The following is an 18501-nucleotide window of genomic DNA, read 5'->3' as shown; positions in this document are numbered from 1 at the left end:
CATCCATGCTAATGTTTTTATAGGACCACTATATTTGGTGCTTTTACTTTGGACTTGAGAAATCATGAAAACTTTTCCTACTATCTATAGAGATACAAGAATGTTGATGAGGTATATATGTCTCTTATCTCTCAAATTTTAGCTCAAGGAAAGTAATATGTAGGTGAAATCCACCCGTAAAGGAATTTTATATGGGAATATTAGACATTATTAAATTGGAGGTTCAAATTGATGTTTTCTATTTAAGTTCATTTGATGTTAATAAATGTCAACTATCCTTTTTGGTTTATACATTTTAACCGAAAATGTTATTATCCATCTAACAAAATGATGAGACTAATGAAATCGGACAAATAATACACAATTCAATGCCAATTCTAGCTTCAAAGGGCTAAATGTTAACCAACTAAGTTGTTTGATGTGATGTACTGGTTTTATTGCAGAAGAAAGGCTTAATTAACTTCGATGATATACCATGGCCTTCTATATTACCGAAAGTCAAAGATTTTGTTAAAAGGCTATTGAATAAAGAGTTAGAGAGAGAAAATAAAGAAAATTATTTGATTGGTTGATGAAGGAGATAACCAATCATCTTTCTTGTTTTATCTTGTCCTCGTTACCACAAGATCCAACATAACGAGTTTCAACGAGTTTGGGGGGGGGGGGGGGGAGGGGGTGTTCCCCGCGTCGTGACGCCGTTTTCATGTGCCAACTCTGCCAATTCGTTTCTCGTTGTGACCCACACCGTATACTCTTAAAATTTCGACTAGGTCCCGATTAATCTCCGATTAGTTCATAATATACGGTACCCTACAGACTAGAAGACATATAACGATTAATTCCCGCCTAGCAAACAATGAAATTTAATACTTTGAAGTTCTATCCCAATATAGATTATTTGATGACTGATTAACTAATTATATTAACTTATTTTATTATGATATTAGTGGTATTTACTAATTTTGTTACGATATTAACGATATTCAATTTTGTAAAATTCAACAAATTAACCATTTAATGTCTCAGATTAATCTCCGTCTAGCCGATTAATCCCTTAACCTCAGATCACCGACTAATTAACGTTGAACACTTTTTACAATCTTTATTAATTAGACATATGTTTTTCACTATCACTTCGTTAACCACTTGGTAATCGATACACATTCTCAAAGTTTGCACTACTACACTTACCCATGCGACAAAAATAATAAAAAGTATGTATTTATTCATTAGAGTTAACTCTTCTATTTAAATTATACAATTGGAAGTAACTTAACAACTCTCTTAATTATCTTATCTCGACAAAAATATTACCATTGGATGCACTTTGACCTGCCCGAGGCATATGATCCGATGAATTCCGAAGGAGTGGCGGGAGATCCGATACACGTGAGAGGCGATTTCTTTGTAGTTTGTAGCAATATAATACTCCATCATCATCGACATCAACCAATGAACCAATCCTTTTTTTGTTTCTTTCCAACCGAAAAATCGTTTTTGCAAAATTAGAAAAAGGGTTTACGGCAACCCGAAGATTTCGGAGGAAAAAAAGGTCAAAATAAAGAGTAGAATCAAAGCCTTTTCAGATCATCACTCAGTTTCAACTTCCAATCCAAAAGGTTTTTTTTTCTTCTCCATGTACTCTTTATATTCATACTAAATTTCTGTAGTTCTTCTTTTAATATCAATCGGCAAGTTCAAGCTATTCTCTGGAATTCTGTTAGGTGATCTGAAAGTTTTCCTGTATTTGTTGACTTCATTTTGGCCTTTTAGGTTTACTTTGTTCATCTTGTTCGTGCAATTTAGGGGAGTTTCAATATCGTTTCGCAATCGCTTCTGATTATAGTTCGATTTCTTCGACTTCCGTTCATAATCGAATAAATTGCAACCTTGTTGTTTTTGTATATTGTTTCTCATTCTATTCATAGAATAGTAATAATTCTCTCAACTGCTCTGCAGCTTTTTTATTAGGGTTTTTATTTATTTAGTTAACATAATACCTTCAAGAGTAAATCATTGGTGTTGTAACTTTGTATAGCTTAATGTGAATGCTATTTTTTACTATATGATGCAGGAAATAGTATAATGTATACAAATAGAGATCTCACATCAACGTGAGTAAAGTTTGGTGATTTAGAAACTACAACAAGTTCTTCATAGATGTGGCCTTTACATATCTTCTTAAACAAACTACTGAATGGAGGATATAATGTTCATGAAGACGATGTAAATTCGGTTGCATCACACAACTTCAAATCAGCATTCAGAAACGAGAAAAAAGGCAAGAAAGACTTATCGATCCAGTCACACTTCATTGATGTAAGTCTATTTACTGATTTACTCATACTCATCAAAAAATTACATTTTCTTGTAGTTTCTTATTTCCCTAAAGTAATTATGTTCGTAATATTGTATAGGTCCCACATATAAAACAAAAACACACATGGGATTGTGGCATTGCTTGTGTTTTAATGGTTTTGAGAACCCTTCACATCAATCATTATGATATCGAAGATCTTCAGGCATTTTGCAATACCAATAGGTATTTTTCCTTTTAAAAACTCTGATTCTCTTTTAATTTTCCAATACAATGTGTAATTGTTTACTTTTTTTTTTTAAAATCCCAGTATTTGGACAGTGGATTTGGCATATTTACTGCACAAATTTTCTATCAACTTCTCTTACATCACTGTAACTTTAGGTGCTAATCCGAGTTTTTCATTGGAGTCATTTTACAAGGTAAATCCTTATATTCAAAATTTATTTAAATAAATTGCTACTAGTGTTTTTATCTTTTAAAATTAACCAAAATTGATATTACAGAAGCAATTAGGTGATGATATAGTAAGAGTAAATATGTTGTTCAACAGATCACGAGAAGCAGGGATAAATATAGAGGTATGCCTCTCAACTTCCATACAAGGGTAAAATGGTCATTTACTCATGTTCGTATAATTTATTTACAGTGTAGGTCAATCAAGGGAGATGAAATTGCACTATTGATTATGTCCGGAAAATATATTGTTATAGCTTTGGTTGATCAGTTCATTTTGAGGTATAATAATAATTTCTGTTATAAAAATATAAAAAGTAAAAATTCATTAACATTATTATTTTACTTCACTTTATTTATTTAATCTTTCTATTTCTTTAGTCAGTCGTGGATAGAAGATTTTTATATATCAGATTTTTATATCGGTACCTCTGGTGGTTATACTGGTGAGTGGAAATACTTGAAAAATTAAAAATACGTATTAAATATATAAACGTGTTGCAAAATTCTATAATTATTATTATTATTTTTTATGTAATTTCATAGGTCATTATATTGTGATATGTGGTTATGATGCTGTTACAGATGAATTTGAGATTCGGGATCCAGCTATTTCTAGGTATTGTTTAATTTATACTAATTATAGGGGTATAACTTAATCCCAAATTCCAAATTTACCCATGAAGGAAATGATAATATTTGGAACTATAAAACAGGAGTAGAGGGACAATATCGTCAAGATGCTTGGAAAAAGCTCGCAAATCTTTTGGAACAGATGAAGATATACTCTTGGTAATAATAATAATAATATTTTGAGCAAAACCATTAAAAATTATAACTTAAAATTTTTTTATCCTTTAAAATTGTGACACACTTTGTTAGTTTAAATCTAATAAGTAATATCCATGACACGCTTTTGGATTTTTATTGCAGATTCATCTAGAGAATGTAGATACTTAAAACAACAATATGGTGAGGGCTTATATGTAAATTTTCAAAGTTTGATGCCTAAAATGAACTCTTACTAAAGTACGTTGCATTTTCAATGTATTTGTTTGAGTTAATTTGGCACAAACATTACATATCAATAGGTGCACTTTAAAGTGGTTATATAGATATGAGATAATAGTATTAGCCAAAAGGACCATTTGTGTAAAATATTTTGGGTATCATGAGGACCATTGTCTGATAAAACATGAAAGTTGGATTAGGGACAAAAGTTTTTAAATTTCCAATGACAATTCTACACAACTAAGTTACCAAAAAGCTTGTAGCCAAAACTTATAAATGGAGGTCTAAAGCCAATTATGTGACCCAAGCAGTTTCACGACAATAATCCAATTAAAAAAAAACTACAATAGTTTCAGCAAATTTATGGTAGCTGTTTTGAATATATATATATATATATATATATATATATATATATATATATATATATATATATATATATATATATATATATATATATCGTTCTAGAAGGTATATATAAATACCGGAGGAAATATATTATTGAATAATTGAGTAAACGCAACCATCACCGAAATTAATGGCGATTTCCGGCAATGGCTTGCCGGAGAAGAACTATTCATCCATCATGTGGGTCAAGTTTCAAAACGATTAGTGGGCTACGGAGTTATTTTTTTAAGAGAAATTAAATATCTTCTCTTACAGTTTCTTCCTACATATCCTTCTATCCATCTTAAATGATGATATGTATCATCATTTAATGAAAATAATAATATTTTAATATATTTGTGTGACACATGATCATCATTTAATGAAAATAATAATATTTTAATATATTTGTGTGACACATGTCATCATTTAAGATGACTAGGAGGATATGTACGAGAATATTTAATTTCTCCTTTTTTTAATCATGGTGGACCAAAGCCCACAATTGCAAAGTAGTTAATTAAGCTAAAAAGATTGTTATTTCTTTATTATTTTTTTAAAATTTCAAACATATTATATTTTTCTCTCTCCATGAATTGCTCAAGTGTAACAGATCAACTTTTCCCAACAAAAACTATAACATAATAATTCACTAGGTGTGTGACCTCGTGTACTATATGGGTTTACTAAAAATAAAAGTTTAATATCAACATATAAATATTAAATATTTAAAAAAAAAATATTTTTACATAAATGTGATGATATAATGAATAAGTAACTAATTCAATTTATAATAATAAAAAACTATTGACATATTTTAAATAATGATGTTGAAAAATAAGGTGTAAACATTAAATATTTTTTAAATTAACTTTCGAAACAAATACAAACGAAATGATGAATAAAGAGTTATTGAATCTATACTAATAAAAAAAATATTGACATACTGTAAATAGTTGTTATGAATCAAAATTTTTAAATGCTTCTTTGAAGATGGTGTTCTTTTTCATTTATCACGGTAGAGACAGAGATGTATTTGCACACATATTTATTTATAAAATTTGAATAAATAATAAATTTGTTAGAATTCAAATTAAAAGTAAAAAAAAATTAAAGGTATGTTTTGAATTCAAATATATCATCACATACACGCCATGAATTATTTCATTAGATCATCCATTTGAATTCAAATATATTTGTAAATTAATAAACATTTAAATAGAATGAATATTTTACATATATAATAGTTTACATATATAATAGCAGACTCATTAATTAGTGGAATAGAATATAGATTATTGATTAATAAAAAAATAAAGATATCACATAATGACATGTGAAATTTAAATAATTGTAAAATCTCATAATGACATGTGGCAAAAGTTTTGAGAAAGTGACAAGTGGTAAAACAAAAATTTCATTTATTAGAGAGGATAATTCTTCTAATAGTAAATCCCAAAGGGATAATATCATTGTAACCATGCAAAATCTTCTTTCTTAGTTTGAAACGTCTATAATATTATTTTTTGGTAGTCTAGGAAAATAAACTCCATATTTACATATTAAAAAGTACCTTGACGTGTAATAACTGGTATATTAATAATGTGATTTTATTTTTCTTAAGTGATAAAAAATCAAGACAAAAAATTCCAAGTTACCTAAACCACCACCCTTAGGCCCCATCAAACCATCTTATAAGGGATTAAAAAACAAAAGGCACCATGACGTGATGGCCTCCCACAACATTCCAAGATATCAGTTCATCTTTGCATTTTCTCCATTCTTCAAGACCAAAGAATTCAAAACGTGAGTTTTATTTGTGAAGTAATTGTAGCGTTCTAGGGTTTCAATATAGGCATATGATTTCTGAAGGTCTAATGGAGATGACACTAGGAAGAAGGACGTTGATCAAGGAAGAGATGCGACAGTGGGCCAGGGTTTCTGATTTTTTCGATTTGGGTTTCGATCTAAAAGAAGATTTGGAGTTTGATTTATGCCGTTCTGGGGTTTTAGTATTAGAGTTCGATATGGGTCTGTAGGATGTCATTAGGATTGATTTTTGTAACATCCGGATCATCGAGGTATGAATTTTAAAAGTAAAGTATGGGTATTGGTTGGCCACAACGTTGTGGAGGCAACACCTCAACGTGGCAGGTCTTGTATGAGTTGCGCATCTTAAATGAGCGTCACGACGAGGCGATATAGTGCCCACGACGTGGCAACCATTTTATGCAAAACCCTAATTTAAGGGATGTGAAGGCTAGGGTTTTCACACCCTCAACCTCTATCACCTCCCTTTCACTCTCATAGAAGCCCTAGCCTCCATTGTTGAAGGAAGCTCACTTGGTGCATAGATCTAGCTTGCAAGCATCATCATCATCATCATCATCATCTATCTTTCTTATATTCTGGACCCTTGTAAGTGATCCAATCTTTATTGTTCTATGTCTCTAGATCTAGGTTTTGGTCCATTTTCTTCAAAGATAAGCTAGTTGGAATGGTGGGATTCCATAAACTTAACAACTTTATGAATCCTTGAGGTCCCCCTTGGAGAACATAAGGTTCATATTTGAAGTGTGTTGGTGTTTTGATCTCTATGCATGAGATTTTGGTGTTATTCTCCATTTTTGACCTAGCTTAAGCTATAGACTTGCATTGGACATGAATGACTGAAAAAACATTGATCTTTAGGTTGTAATGGACTTCAGGAAGCCTTCTGGAAGGAATGAATGAATGACTTAATGGATTAAGAGCTGAATCCATTAAGCTGAGAAAGTACAGTTCCCACGTCGTAGCAGCCTGCTCGTCACGACGTGGCAACTGGGGGATTCACGACTGTTTTGGACGGACCCTGCCACGACGTGGAAACATGATTCCCACGGCTTGGCAAAAGACTTGTTTGCGACTGAGATTTTGGATTGGGGCTGAGTTCATCAGCTATGACGTGGTCATGGATTGGCCACGACGTGGAATACTGCTAAAGTCAACGTTGACCGTTGACTTTTTGAGCTCGTTGACTTTTGGACAAAGTGTTAGTTCTAGAGTGTAAACTGAGGTGTGACCTTGTGTGATTCGATAGGTGGGTTGTAGCACATGTTTCGTGGCGTTGAGCTGAGATTTGTCTGACTTTGTGAGAAAGGTTAGTCTTCTCACTATACTATATAGGATGCTAGTTGTATTTGTGATACTTGCGTGGAAGACCCTGGAGGTATCCCATGTCATTTGTATGAAAGACCATGGGGGTAGCCTATGACACTTGAATGTAAGACCATGAGGGTATACCATGGTACCTGGATGTAAGACCATGGGGGTAGCCCATGACATTTCAAGAAAAGACCATGGGGGTAGTCCATGACACTTGGATGTAAGACCATGGGGGTAGCCCATGGAATTTCAAGGAAAGACCACGGGGGTAGCCCATGGCTTTGGGGAACTTACTAAGCTTTGTGCTTATAGTTTTTTGGTCTAAATTTTTTCAGGTACTTCCAGTTCCATAGGGAAGGGCCTGAATTGACTGCATAGCATCCCCTGATGGCTTTTCCGCACTGATTTTTACCATTTTACTCTGATGTTTGAGAGATACATTTTGCTATGATTGGTTTTGAACAAATGTTTGTATGGTTTTGATGATTTGAAAATGAAAATTTGTTTATTAGTACTTTTGGGAGGTTACAAGTGTTGGATTAGGTGTCTAAGCCCATAACTATAATTGGTATGTACTTGAATTGATAGTAGCACAGTCCTTTTGGGTTGCCCTCAACTTAGCAACTGGACAAGGAAATTATGAAAGGAGAGATATTAATTTATAAGATTAATAAATTAATATATAAATGATTTATTAATATGTTAATAGATTAATATATTAATTAGAAATCATTATGTTTAATTAATAGTTAGCCAGAAATTAATCAGAATTAATTTTGGGGTTAAAAGTATTAATTGTAAAGTGCAGAGACTAGTTTGCAATTATCTAATAGTTGAGTGGAAGGCTCCAGAACCTCCTTGGAAGGAGGTGGACGAAATCCATAGGGGAAACCCTAGAGATTTCGTCCAAGGGGTCCAAATAAGGCCTTTGGATCTTGCTTAGGCCCTAAGCAAAGGATAACTAGGGTTTTCCCTAAACCCTAGATCCCTCAGCTATTTAAGGAGCCTTCTGGCTCACATTTGAGGTCACTGATTTCTTTGGAAGAAACCCTAAGGCCGAAATTGCATACTCTCTCCATCCTCTCTCCTCCAAGTTTCCTTCTTGCTAGTTCTTGGGTGTGATTCCATTAGAGGCATTACATTTGTGGTGCTAAGCTTCCAAGAAGATCAAGATCAAGATCAAGAGGATTATCAATTGTTTGCTGCAACAATTGAAAGGTATGTAACTCCTAAACCCTAGTTTGTTAATTTCGAAATTAGCCTCTCTCCTCTAGGGTTCTTGTTTTGCAATTCAAAGTTATATGTTCAATAGTTAAAACATAGATCCAAAGTAGGTTGCATGTGAACTTAGGAATTGTTTTCTAGTTTATTTGTTTTACCTAAAACCCATCAGTGGTATCAGAGCCATTGTTTGTTTTAAATTGAATTGCTATAATAGTTGAATTGCAAATTAGGGTTTATAGCCATTAAACCCTAAAGGCCAAATTTTCGCAATTAGGGTTTTGGATTGAAGGGTTTTCGAAAACCCTAGCCTCCAAAGAACCCTAATCGAAATTAGGGTTAGGGTTTTGAAAACCCTAGCCTCCCCCCTTGTAAATTTCGAAATATGCTAGAAGTTTTAGGGTTTCTTGTTTTGGATAATTGTTACTTAATTAGATTAATTGGATAATTATCCTTACCCTATTTTTCGAAATTTAGAGGGATAAGGATTAGGATTAAATTAATTGATTAATTTAATTAGATAATCCTTACAAGATTTAATAATTTGATTAATAGTTAATTAAAAGATAAATATTAAATCTAGTTAATTGGTTTATTTAAATTTAAATTTAATAGTTTGAATTTCGAAATTTATATAAACCCTTGAAGTTTTAAAATGTTTTAAAACACACCCTATATATGTATTATGATTAAAAGTTTAATATTATATGTGTATAAGAATATGGTCAGTCAAATCGCTAGTATGCCTCATTCACGAAGCTAATCTATAAGGGGGGTATAAGGAAACTGCCTATAAAATGGTAGTTGAATGGGTGTCACTTTCACCCACCGCTTCCTTGATTAGTGGAGGGTCGTTAGCAGAACGGATTTGATAGGACAACTATTTCTCATTAAAAGTATAATGACATTAAAGAAAGTACTAGAACATTATTTTTAAAATCCCAACTCCAGTTACTTTAGGAAAAATGTGAAAAGTATGCTAATCCATGAAATTGCACATTATGCTTTATTGGTCGTTAGTGGAGCGTGTGTGGTTAACCAGCACACTAAAGGGCACTAATAAAGAGTAGTAATGGGTATCTCATAATTGTCATTTTGATGGAGCGTGTGTGGTTTACCAGCACATCAATAGTTAATGATAAAGACAATGAGGATACCAAGCACATTTGCATGGTTATTCACATCTTGTTTGTGATCCTCGGCATCCCAGTCACAAATGGAAGAGCATAATCTGAGATTAAAACATGCTATTGAATAGTTTCAATGTATCTCAAAAGAATTAGGAATTTCACTTCGTTTGTTTCGTCTAATGGTGGAATTGGTGAATCGTCATTCACCTACCTTTATGAAATTTACACTTGGATCTCGGCATCCCATTTCTAAGTTGTGAATCTTCATAGTTGGATCCTAACCTTGATATTTTATCTTTGGGTTATTATATTGAGGTATCTTGAAATCTAACTAAAACTTTCTTTCTTTTCAGATGTCTACTCCTGGAAACACTTCTGCTTCATCCTCTTCCAACCAAAACTTCTCTTTGCTCAATATCTGCTCCAAAGTTGTTATGGATGGCTCAAACTATAACGATTGGATGCGCAACATCAAGATGGCGCTTCGTTTTGAGAACAAAGAATATTTTCTTGAAAAGGAGCTCAAAGAGCTTGATGAGTCTGAAGCTACTCCTGAAGATCTTACTGCCTACAAGAAACATTACGATGATGCTACCAAAGTGGCGTGCATCATGGTGGCAACCATGTCCCCATAACTGCAAAGGTACTATGAGGACTACTGGCCTTTCGAGATGAACAAGGACCTTATGGAAAAGTACCATAAGCGAGCTCGTCAAGAAAAGTTTGAAGTAGTCAAGTCACTCATGGCTTGCAAGATGAAAGAAGGGGAATCGGTTGTGTCACATGTGCAAAGAATGCAACGCTACATAGAGCGTTTGGTCAAGCTCAACATTCACTTTGATGAGGAATTGGCCATTGACATGGTCTTGAACTCACTACCTGATTGTTATGGTCAGTTTATTCTAACTTACCATTTGAACAATACTGAGCAGACTTTGGCCCAATTGCACAACTTGTTGCAGACAGCTGAAGCAGGGATGAAGGGTAAAAGTATACCCTCCACACCTGCAAGTGCCCCTGTCTTGGCTATTGGACAGGGAAAGGGGAAAAAGAGGAAAGGTCCTCCCAAGCAAAACTGGAAGAGCAAGGCTCAAGCTGGGTCGTCTAGTAATGGCCCAAAGGCTAAGCCCAATGGTTCCACTCCCCATGTTTCTGATCCAAAAGAGGCCGTTTGCTTTTACTGCAATCAAAAGGGGCATTGGAAGAGATCTTGCCCACAATATCTGCAAGATATCAAGGATGGCAAAGTGAAGCCATCTTCGGTAGGTATTTACACTATTTCTGCTAATAACTCATTATCTTCTCGTTCATGGGTCCTTGATACAGGATGTGGTTTTCATATCTGTTCTGATTTGCAGGGACTAAAGGAAAGTGAGGAGATAGAGCGAGGAAGGATAAACTTGATCATGGGAAACAGAAAGTCTTCACCAGTGACCAAGATCGGAGTTTATCAGCTTCTGCTTAGCAATGATGTTAGATTAGATTTAATAAATTGTTGCTATTCGTCTGAGATGACGAGAAACATTATTTCATTTCATGCATTGTTCAGACAAGGTTTTAAATATTCTTTTAATGATTTGAATGGTTCAATTTCTGTTTATAAGAATGGTGTTTTTATGTTTGAAGCTTTACCTTGTGATGGTGTGTATGAAACAGTGACTTGTGTTGATAGCTTAGGAAATAGTGTACTTAATATTGACTTGTCTAATAGTGTAGACAAGGCATGCTTGTGGCATTGTCGTCTTGGACACATTAACAAGAAACGCATAACCCAACTCCAAAAGGATAGAGTGTTGGAATCATTTGACCTAAAATCAGATGATATGTGTGAATCTTGTCTTTTGGGAAAGATGACAAAATCACCATTCACAGGGTCTTGTGAAAGAGGTGAAGGTCTGTTGGATCTCATACACACAGATGTGTGTGGGCCCTTCAGATCAACCACAAGGGATGCTAATCGATTCTATGTGACTTTCACTGACGATTATAGCAGATATGGTTATATCTACTTGATCAAACATAAGTCAGAAACCTTTGAAAAGTTCAAAGAGTTTAAGCATGAGGTCGAAAATCAATTGGGCAGAAAGATAAAGATACTTAGATCCGATAGAGGCGGGGAGTATCTTAGTATCGAGTTTAACGACTATCTGAAAGAATGTGGGATAGTCTCACAATTGACTCCTCCTAGGACACCACAATTAAATGGTGTAGCTGAGAGGCGTAATCGGACCTTGTTAGACATGGTTCGTTCTATGATGAGTCGTGCTTCGCTTCCTATTCACTTCTGGGGGTATGCCTTAGAGACAGCCGCCCATATCCTCAATCTTGTCCCTACAAAGAAGGTTGCCAAAACACCTCACGAAATGTGGACGGGGAAAGTTCCCTCGTTGGCACATATTAAAGTCTGGGGTTGTGAAGCTTTCGTAAGACGAGAGACTCACGACAAGCTAGCAGCTAGAAGTGAGAAATGTGTTTTCATTGGTTACCCAAAGCAGTCTTTTGGATATTTGTTCTACAGGCCTAGTGAAAACGTGGTCTTTGTAGCACGAAGAGGAGTCTTTCTAGAAAGGGAGCTCATATTCAAAGAGGACAGTGGGAGCACCATTGAACTTGAAGAAATTCAAGAGTTAGCCAATGAAGGAACCTTAGATGACACTAGCACTCAACCAGAGGAAGCAGTTCCTGTTGAACCAGTTGATAACTCATTACCTCTTCGAAGGTCCACTAGGGTGAGTGTGCCACCTGAGTTGTATGGTTTTCATATTACTTCAGATGGTGACACATTCATAAGTGACAGAACACTGGTAAACTTAGATGAACCAGTCTCTTATAAGGAAGCAATGGCAGGCCCAGAGGCTTCCAAGTGGAAAGAGGCAATTGACAGCGAGATTAAGTCCATGTATGACAACCAAGTTTGGAATTTGGTTGATAGTGCACCAGGTCGTAAGACAGTTGGGTGCAAATGGATCTTCAAGAAGAAGACAGACATGGATGGGAATGTGCATACATTCAAGGCTCGACTGGTTGCAAAAGGTTTCACTCAAACCCCAGGGGTTGACTATGATGAGACCTTCTCGCCAGTGGCTAAGATTAAATCTATTAGGATATTGCTCGCCATAGCTGCCTTTCATGATTATGAAATCTGGCAGATGGATGTCAAAACTGCTTTCCTTAATGGGAAGTTGGCTGAAGATGTTTACATGAGTCAGCCAGAGGGTTTTGTTGATGCAAAGTTCCCCAATAGAGTGTGCAAGCTTGAGAAATCCATTTATGGATTGAAACAAGCATCTCGCAGTTGGAATCTTTGCTTCCATGAGAAAGTCAAAGAGTTTGGTTTCTCTAGAAGTGAAGATGAGTTCTGTGTGTATATCAAGGCTAGTGGGAGTATAGTAACTTTTCTGGTGTTGTATGTCGATGACATATTACTCATTGGTAAAGACGTTCCAACCTTGAAAGAAGTTAAGTCTTGGCTTGGAAAGTGTTTTGCCATGAAAGACCTTGGAGAAGCTGCCTATATTCTTGGGATTAGAATATTGAGAGATAGAAAGAAGAGACTAATTGGACTTAGTTAGAGCACATACTTGGATAAGGTACTAAAGAGGTTTAGTATGGAAAATTCCAAGAAGGAAGAGCTACCTATCCAGAGCAATACCAAATTGAGTAAGACTCAATGCCCGAGTACAGATGTTGAAATAGATGACATGAGTCGTGTACCTTATGCTTCCGCTGTCGGATCGATCATGTACGCTATGACATGTACTCGCCCTGATGTGGCATTTGATTTGAGCATGGTCAGTCGCTATCAGGGAAACCCAGGTAGAGCTCATTGGATAGCAGTTAAGAATATACTCAAGTATTTGCGAAGGACAAAGGACTGGGTCCTTGTGCTTGGTGGCAGTGATACTTTGAGAGTAGATAGTTACAGTGATGCCAGCTTTCAAACGGATAGAGATAACTTCCGTTCTCAGTCGGGCTGGGCGTTTTTACTGAATGGAGGAGCAGTTACTTGGAAGAGTTCCAAGCAAAATACGGTGGCTGATTCTACTTGTGAATCAGAGTACATAGCAACAAGTGAAGCGTCGAAAGAAGCAGCTTGGTTGAGGAACTTCATCGGGGATCTCGGAGTTGTTCCAACCATCCAGGAGCCTATGGAACTGTTCTGCGATAATGAAGGAGCGGTTGCCTTGACAAAGGAACCGAGAGATCATGGTAAGACCAGACATATCGACAGAAAGTACCATTTCATCAGACATAGAGTTGAAGAAGGCCATCTTATAGTAAAGAGGGTGTCATCTGAAGATAACCCAGCAGATCCCCTCACAAAGGGTCTGAGTAGGGCTAAGCATATTCAGCATGCTCGGAGCATAGGACTGAAAGATGATATTAGTTTTAGTAGTTAGATTAGTTTTATTCTGAAACTTGTAACAAAGTAAATGTAATTGACTTTTGGTGATTAAATAATAAAGTATTATTTATAAGTTTGGTTTCTGCCTTTTGTCAATTGTTTATTATTGTGTTTCATTTTTGCATGTTTTACTTCCCGAATAATAAGATTATTCAAACTCCACAGTCACTCATACTTTTGGAAGTAAGTAGTGAATTAAGACTGTCATGAACTGGATTGTAGATTGTCTAAGGATAGACATGGCAATAGAATTGCTGCAACGTTCATGAGTACTCAGAAATTGAGATTTGAGTATTGGATAAACCCTCGCTCAGAGTATCACTTCATGGAATTCATCACGAGTAATACTGAGACGATAATATCTTATAATCTTGAAACGAAGATATATGAGTTGCAATTTACAAGTCGGTCATGCATTGGTGATAGGAAAACGCATCAGTAACTTGGTGTTATAAAACGTATTGTCATGTATAATTTGATGAGTAAAAGATACAAGCATATGAGTCAACGTTTATTCGTGTGCTGGTGTTATAAAACGTATTGTCATGTATAATCTGTGGGCCCCTCGATGATTTGGTGTTGACTTATGTGCTGGGCCCAGCCAGGACTAGATTGATGTGTTCGATTAGAAGTCCTACATCATCACAAATCAGAAATCGGGAAACATAGATTCTGGACAAAGAGATTGATTACATCCCATGTCTTTTGTCTAGGGATATCTGGCAGAACGAAGGATTATATGATCACTTATCTTAGGACACGTAACTGACTGGGTCAGAGTTCGGCAGCAGCTTTTTGGAAGCTACAATTTGCTGGTCAAATTTAGAAGGCATACTAGCAATTATAGTTACAGACTTATCCAAGTGGGAGACTGTTGGATTAGGTGTCTAAGCCCATAACTATAATTGGTATGTACTTGAATTGATAGCAGCACAGTCCTTTTGGGTTGCCCTCAACCTAGCAACTGGACAAGGAAATTATGAAAGGAGAGATATTAATTTATAAGATTAATAAATTAATATATAAATGATTTATTAATATGTTAATAGATTAATATATTAATTAGAAATCATTATGTTTAATTAATAGTTAGCCAGAAATTAATCAGAATTAATTTTGGGGTTAAAAGTATTAATTGTAAAGTGTAGGGACTAGTTTGCAATTATCTAATAGTTGAGTGGAAGGCTCCAGAACCTCCTTGGAAGGAGGTGGACGAAATCCATAGGGGAAACCCTAGAGATTTCGTCCAAGGGGTCCAAATAAGGCCTTTGGATCTTGCTTAGGCCCTAAGCAAAGGATAACTAGGGTTTTCCCTAAACCCTAGATCCCTCAGCTATTTAAGGAGCCTTCTGGCTCACATTTGAGGTCACTGATTTCTTTGGAAGAAACCCTAAGGCCGAAATTGCATACTCTCTCCATCCTCTCTCCTCCAAGTTTCCTTCTTGCTAGTTCTTGGGTGTGATTCCATTAGAGGCATTACATTTGTGGTGCTAAGCTTCCAAGAAGATCAAGATCAAGATCAAGAGGATTATCAATTGTTTGCTATAACAATTGAAAGGTATGTAACTCCTAAACCCTAGTTTGTTAATTTCGAAATTAGCCTCTCTCCTCTAGGGTTCTTGTTTTGCAATTCAAAGTTATATGTTCAATAGTTAAAACATAGATCCAAAGTAGGTTGCATGTGAACTTAGGAATTGTTTTCTAGTTTATTTGTTTTACCTAAAACCCATCAACAAGTTGGTATCAGAGCCTTGGTTTGAAGGATTCGGGCACACTCTGGGTGTGTCTAAACTCAAACTGGGGAACTGATAATATTTTTTAAGGAAAATAAATTTTCTAATTTGTACAAAGAAAATGATGCGATGCGTGCAATTAGCTAAGCTCAAGTAAGTGATTCCCAAAATACCCATACATGAGTGTTATGTGTTTATGTGAATTGCATGTTAGAATAGGGCTAAGGATACCTTCAAGAATTACATGATAGAATTATTTGATTTGTGTGATACCTTGTAGCCTAAGAGGAATTGGATGCTATGCGCTACCTGGATCTATATTGGCAAAGTTAATTGCTAAGTGTATGTGTATACGATTAGGATCACATATCCTTAAAATGATTGATTTAGCCTTATTTCCTGTTCCTTGTCTAGTTGTGGGCTTAGGGTAGAATCATTTATTCGACAATCTATTCGATCCCGTATTGTGTATAATTTGTATGCATAAGGAAAACGACGGTATTGGTAGAGGTTCCTAGTATTTCAAAAGCAAGTGAGATGAGGATTCCTAGGAGAGCCTAGGGAGTGCTGTAGCAAGATATGTATGTTGTTTAGCATAGGGCTTATGAGAGTTTCCATAGTGAAGTGACTTAGAGGATTTGGGATGATTCTTGAGGGAAGTACGGATAGGTGTGGAAGGTAGTATTGGGCCCGTACTACTGAAAGCATAGGATCCGCACTTGAATCAAGGAAAATCATAGAGATCCTAAGGAGCTTGTAGTGTGAGAGTTCCCTCGAGTATGTTCTGATCGTTTATATGTTTGCATATCAGTATGGTGGTGAGCACTCGAGGAGGAGGTTCTAGTTCAGGCTTTGGTGCTGAATCGATTGATAAGAGGATACATAAGTTCATTACGTCAGAGATCACTCATGGTATTTTAGATGCGACTCTTGTGATGTTTGGTACCATCATGGAGGGGATCATGAAGCTTTTGGATGATTGCTTAGGGGCTTTTCGCGCCGAGATTGCAGTTGGTCAGTTAGAGGCACAAACTCTCTCTTTTTGGGAGTTCAAGGCTTGTGGAGCCCTAGAGTTCTTCTGGAAGAAGGATCATATTTCCAGTAGACGATGGATTGCTGATATGGAGAATGCTCAACGGACGAGTTTCTGCCCCGAGGGGTCGAAGGTGGGATTTGGATCTTGCCTTCTGACGGATGGAGCCCGCGACTGATGGGAGGATGTTGGTTAAGAAGCCCAAGACTTTTGACTCACGATCTAGAGGCCAAGATGGATGGAGCTGTTGCGGCAAGTCTGGGAAACCGCACGATGGGGCGTGCTGAGTGGGTGGTTCAGGCTGCTATAAGTGCGGTCAGACTGGTCATTTTAGCAGGGATTGTACTCAGGTATTGAGTATGATTTTCTTCCATTGCAATCAAACGGGCCACAAGAAGGCCGACTGTCTGAGGTTGTCTGGAGGAGCGGTGTCGGCACCCACTCCCGCTACATTGAGGATCACCGATGACCGTCGGGGCAAGGCGGAGACTCCCGTGGTGAGGAGCAAAGCATATTCAGTTGACGGTTGAGGAGGCCTGAGCAGCACCGGACGTGGTCACTAGTATGTATTCTTATCATATTTCCATGCTTTTACTATTAATGCTTATGTTTTATTTGATCATACATAGGGACATTTTTAGTCAATGGTATGATTGCTCATGTTTTTTTTATTCGGGTGCTACTTGATCCTTTGTGTCTGATGCGCTTAACAAGAAGTTCAGTGATGCTCCAGGAGCCTTGCATTACTCATTGGAGGTAGAAATTGCATATGACAGTACTATGAGCGCTTCGAGTGTTCATCACGGTTGCATTCTTGAGTTGTTTCGCGATAAGCATCTGATAGACCTAGTCCCTATTCCTCTTCGTGGGACTAAGATTATTGTGGGCATGAACTAGTTGAGCTAGAATGGAGCTATGATTAATTACGAGCATCAACTGGTGAGTTTTCGAACCCCAAGTGGGGGAGAAATGATTATTCATGGTGATGGTACTCAACGAGCACCTGCCTTTTGCTCGGCGACGAGGGTTAGGAGATATATTCAGCAGGGATGCTCTGGGTTTGTGGCTTATGCTATGGATACACAGGTTGTGGATAAGAAGACAGTGAGTGATGTACCCATTGTTCGAGATTTTCCAGATGTGTTTCCAGAGGATTTACCGGGGGTGCCTCCTGAGAGGCAGGTAGAGTTCCAGATTGATTTAGTTTCAGGTGCGCCTCCGATAGTCAAGGCACCCTATCTCTTAGCACCTTAGGAAATGCAGGAGTTGTCTACGTAGCTGCAGGAGCACTTAGACAAAGGATTCATCATACCGAGCAGTTCACCGTGGTGAGCACTGATCTTGTTTGTGAAAAAGAAGGATGGTTCACACATGATGTACATTGACTACCAGGAGTTGAACAAGCTGACGGTGAAGAACTATAATCTACTTCCGAGGATCAATGATTTATTTGAACAACTTCATGGTGTGTCTTTGGTTCTCCAAGATTGATTTGAGATCGGGTTATCATAAGATGAGTGTCCGTGATGAGGATGTGCAGAAGACGACCTTTAGGACTCGTTATGGTGATTATGACTTTGTAGTGATGCCATTCAGGCTCACCAACGCATCGACAACATTCATGGATCTCATGAACCGGGTGTGGAGGCTGATGTTGGACAAGTCTG

The 18501-nt window shown here is 36.6% G+C and overlaps 1 protein-coding gene across 3 annotated transcripts; it reads left to right on the top strand.

Moving 5' to 3' along the window:
- The first annotated feature begins 1281 nt into the window (after nt 1–1281).
- LOC145135845 (guanylyl cyclase 1-like) lies at nt 1282–4008 on the top strand. 3 transcript variants are annotated; one of them, XM_079070050.1, is made up of 10 exons: nt 1282–1619; nt 2075–2319; nt 2418–2542; nt 2628–2739; nt 2824–2898; nt 2967–3055; nt 3155–3219; nt 3359–3392; nt 3490–3565; nt 3707–4008. In XM_079070050.1, the coding sequence occupies exons 2-10, from the start codon at nt 2161–2163 to the stop codon at nt 3731–3733; spliced, it is 762 nt and encodes a 253-aa protein (XP_078926176.1). In that variant the 5' UTR covers nt 1282–1619; nt 2075–2160; the 3' UTR covers nt 3734–4008. The 3 variants fall into 3 exon arrangements, with proteins under 3 accessions (XP_078926176.1, XP_078926174.1, XP_078926175.1); XM_079070048.1 differs by having other exon boundaries at nt 1283–1619; nt 3320–3392; XM_079070049.1 differs by lacking the exon at nt 1282–1619 and adding an exon at nt 1620–1724 and having other exon boundaries at nt 3320–3392.
- The last annotated feature ends 14493 nt before the right edge of the window (nt 4009–18501 follow it).

This window comes from Lactuca virosa, chromosome 9 (genome assembly GCF_052849685.1).
Source record: "Lactuca virosa cultivar CGN04683 chromosome 9, Lactuca_virosa_CGN04683_v6, whole genome shotgun sequence".
Taxonomy (NCBI): Eukaryota; Viridiplantae; Streptophyta; class Magnoliopsida; order Asterales; family Asteraceae; genus Lactuca; species Lactuca virosa.
Note: the sequence above shows the minus strand (reverse complement) of the source record. Positions and strands in the feature narration are given on the sequence as shown.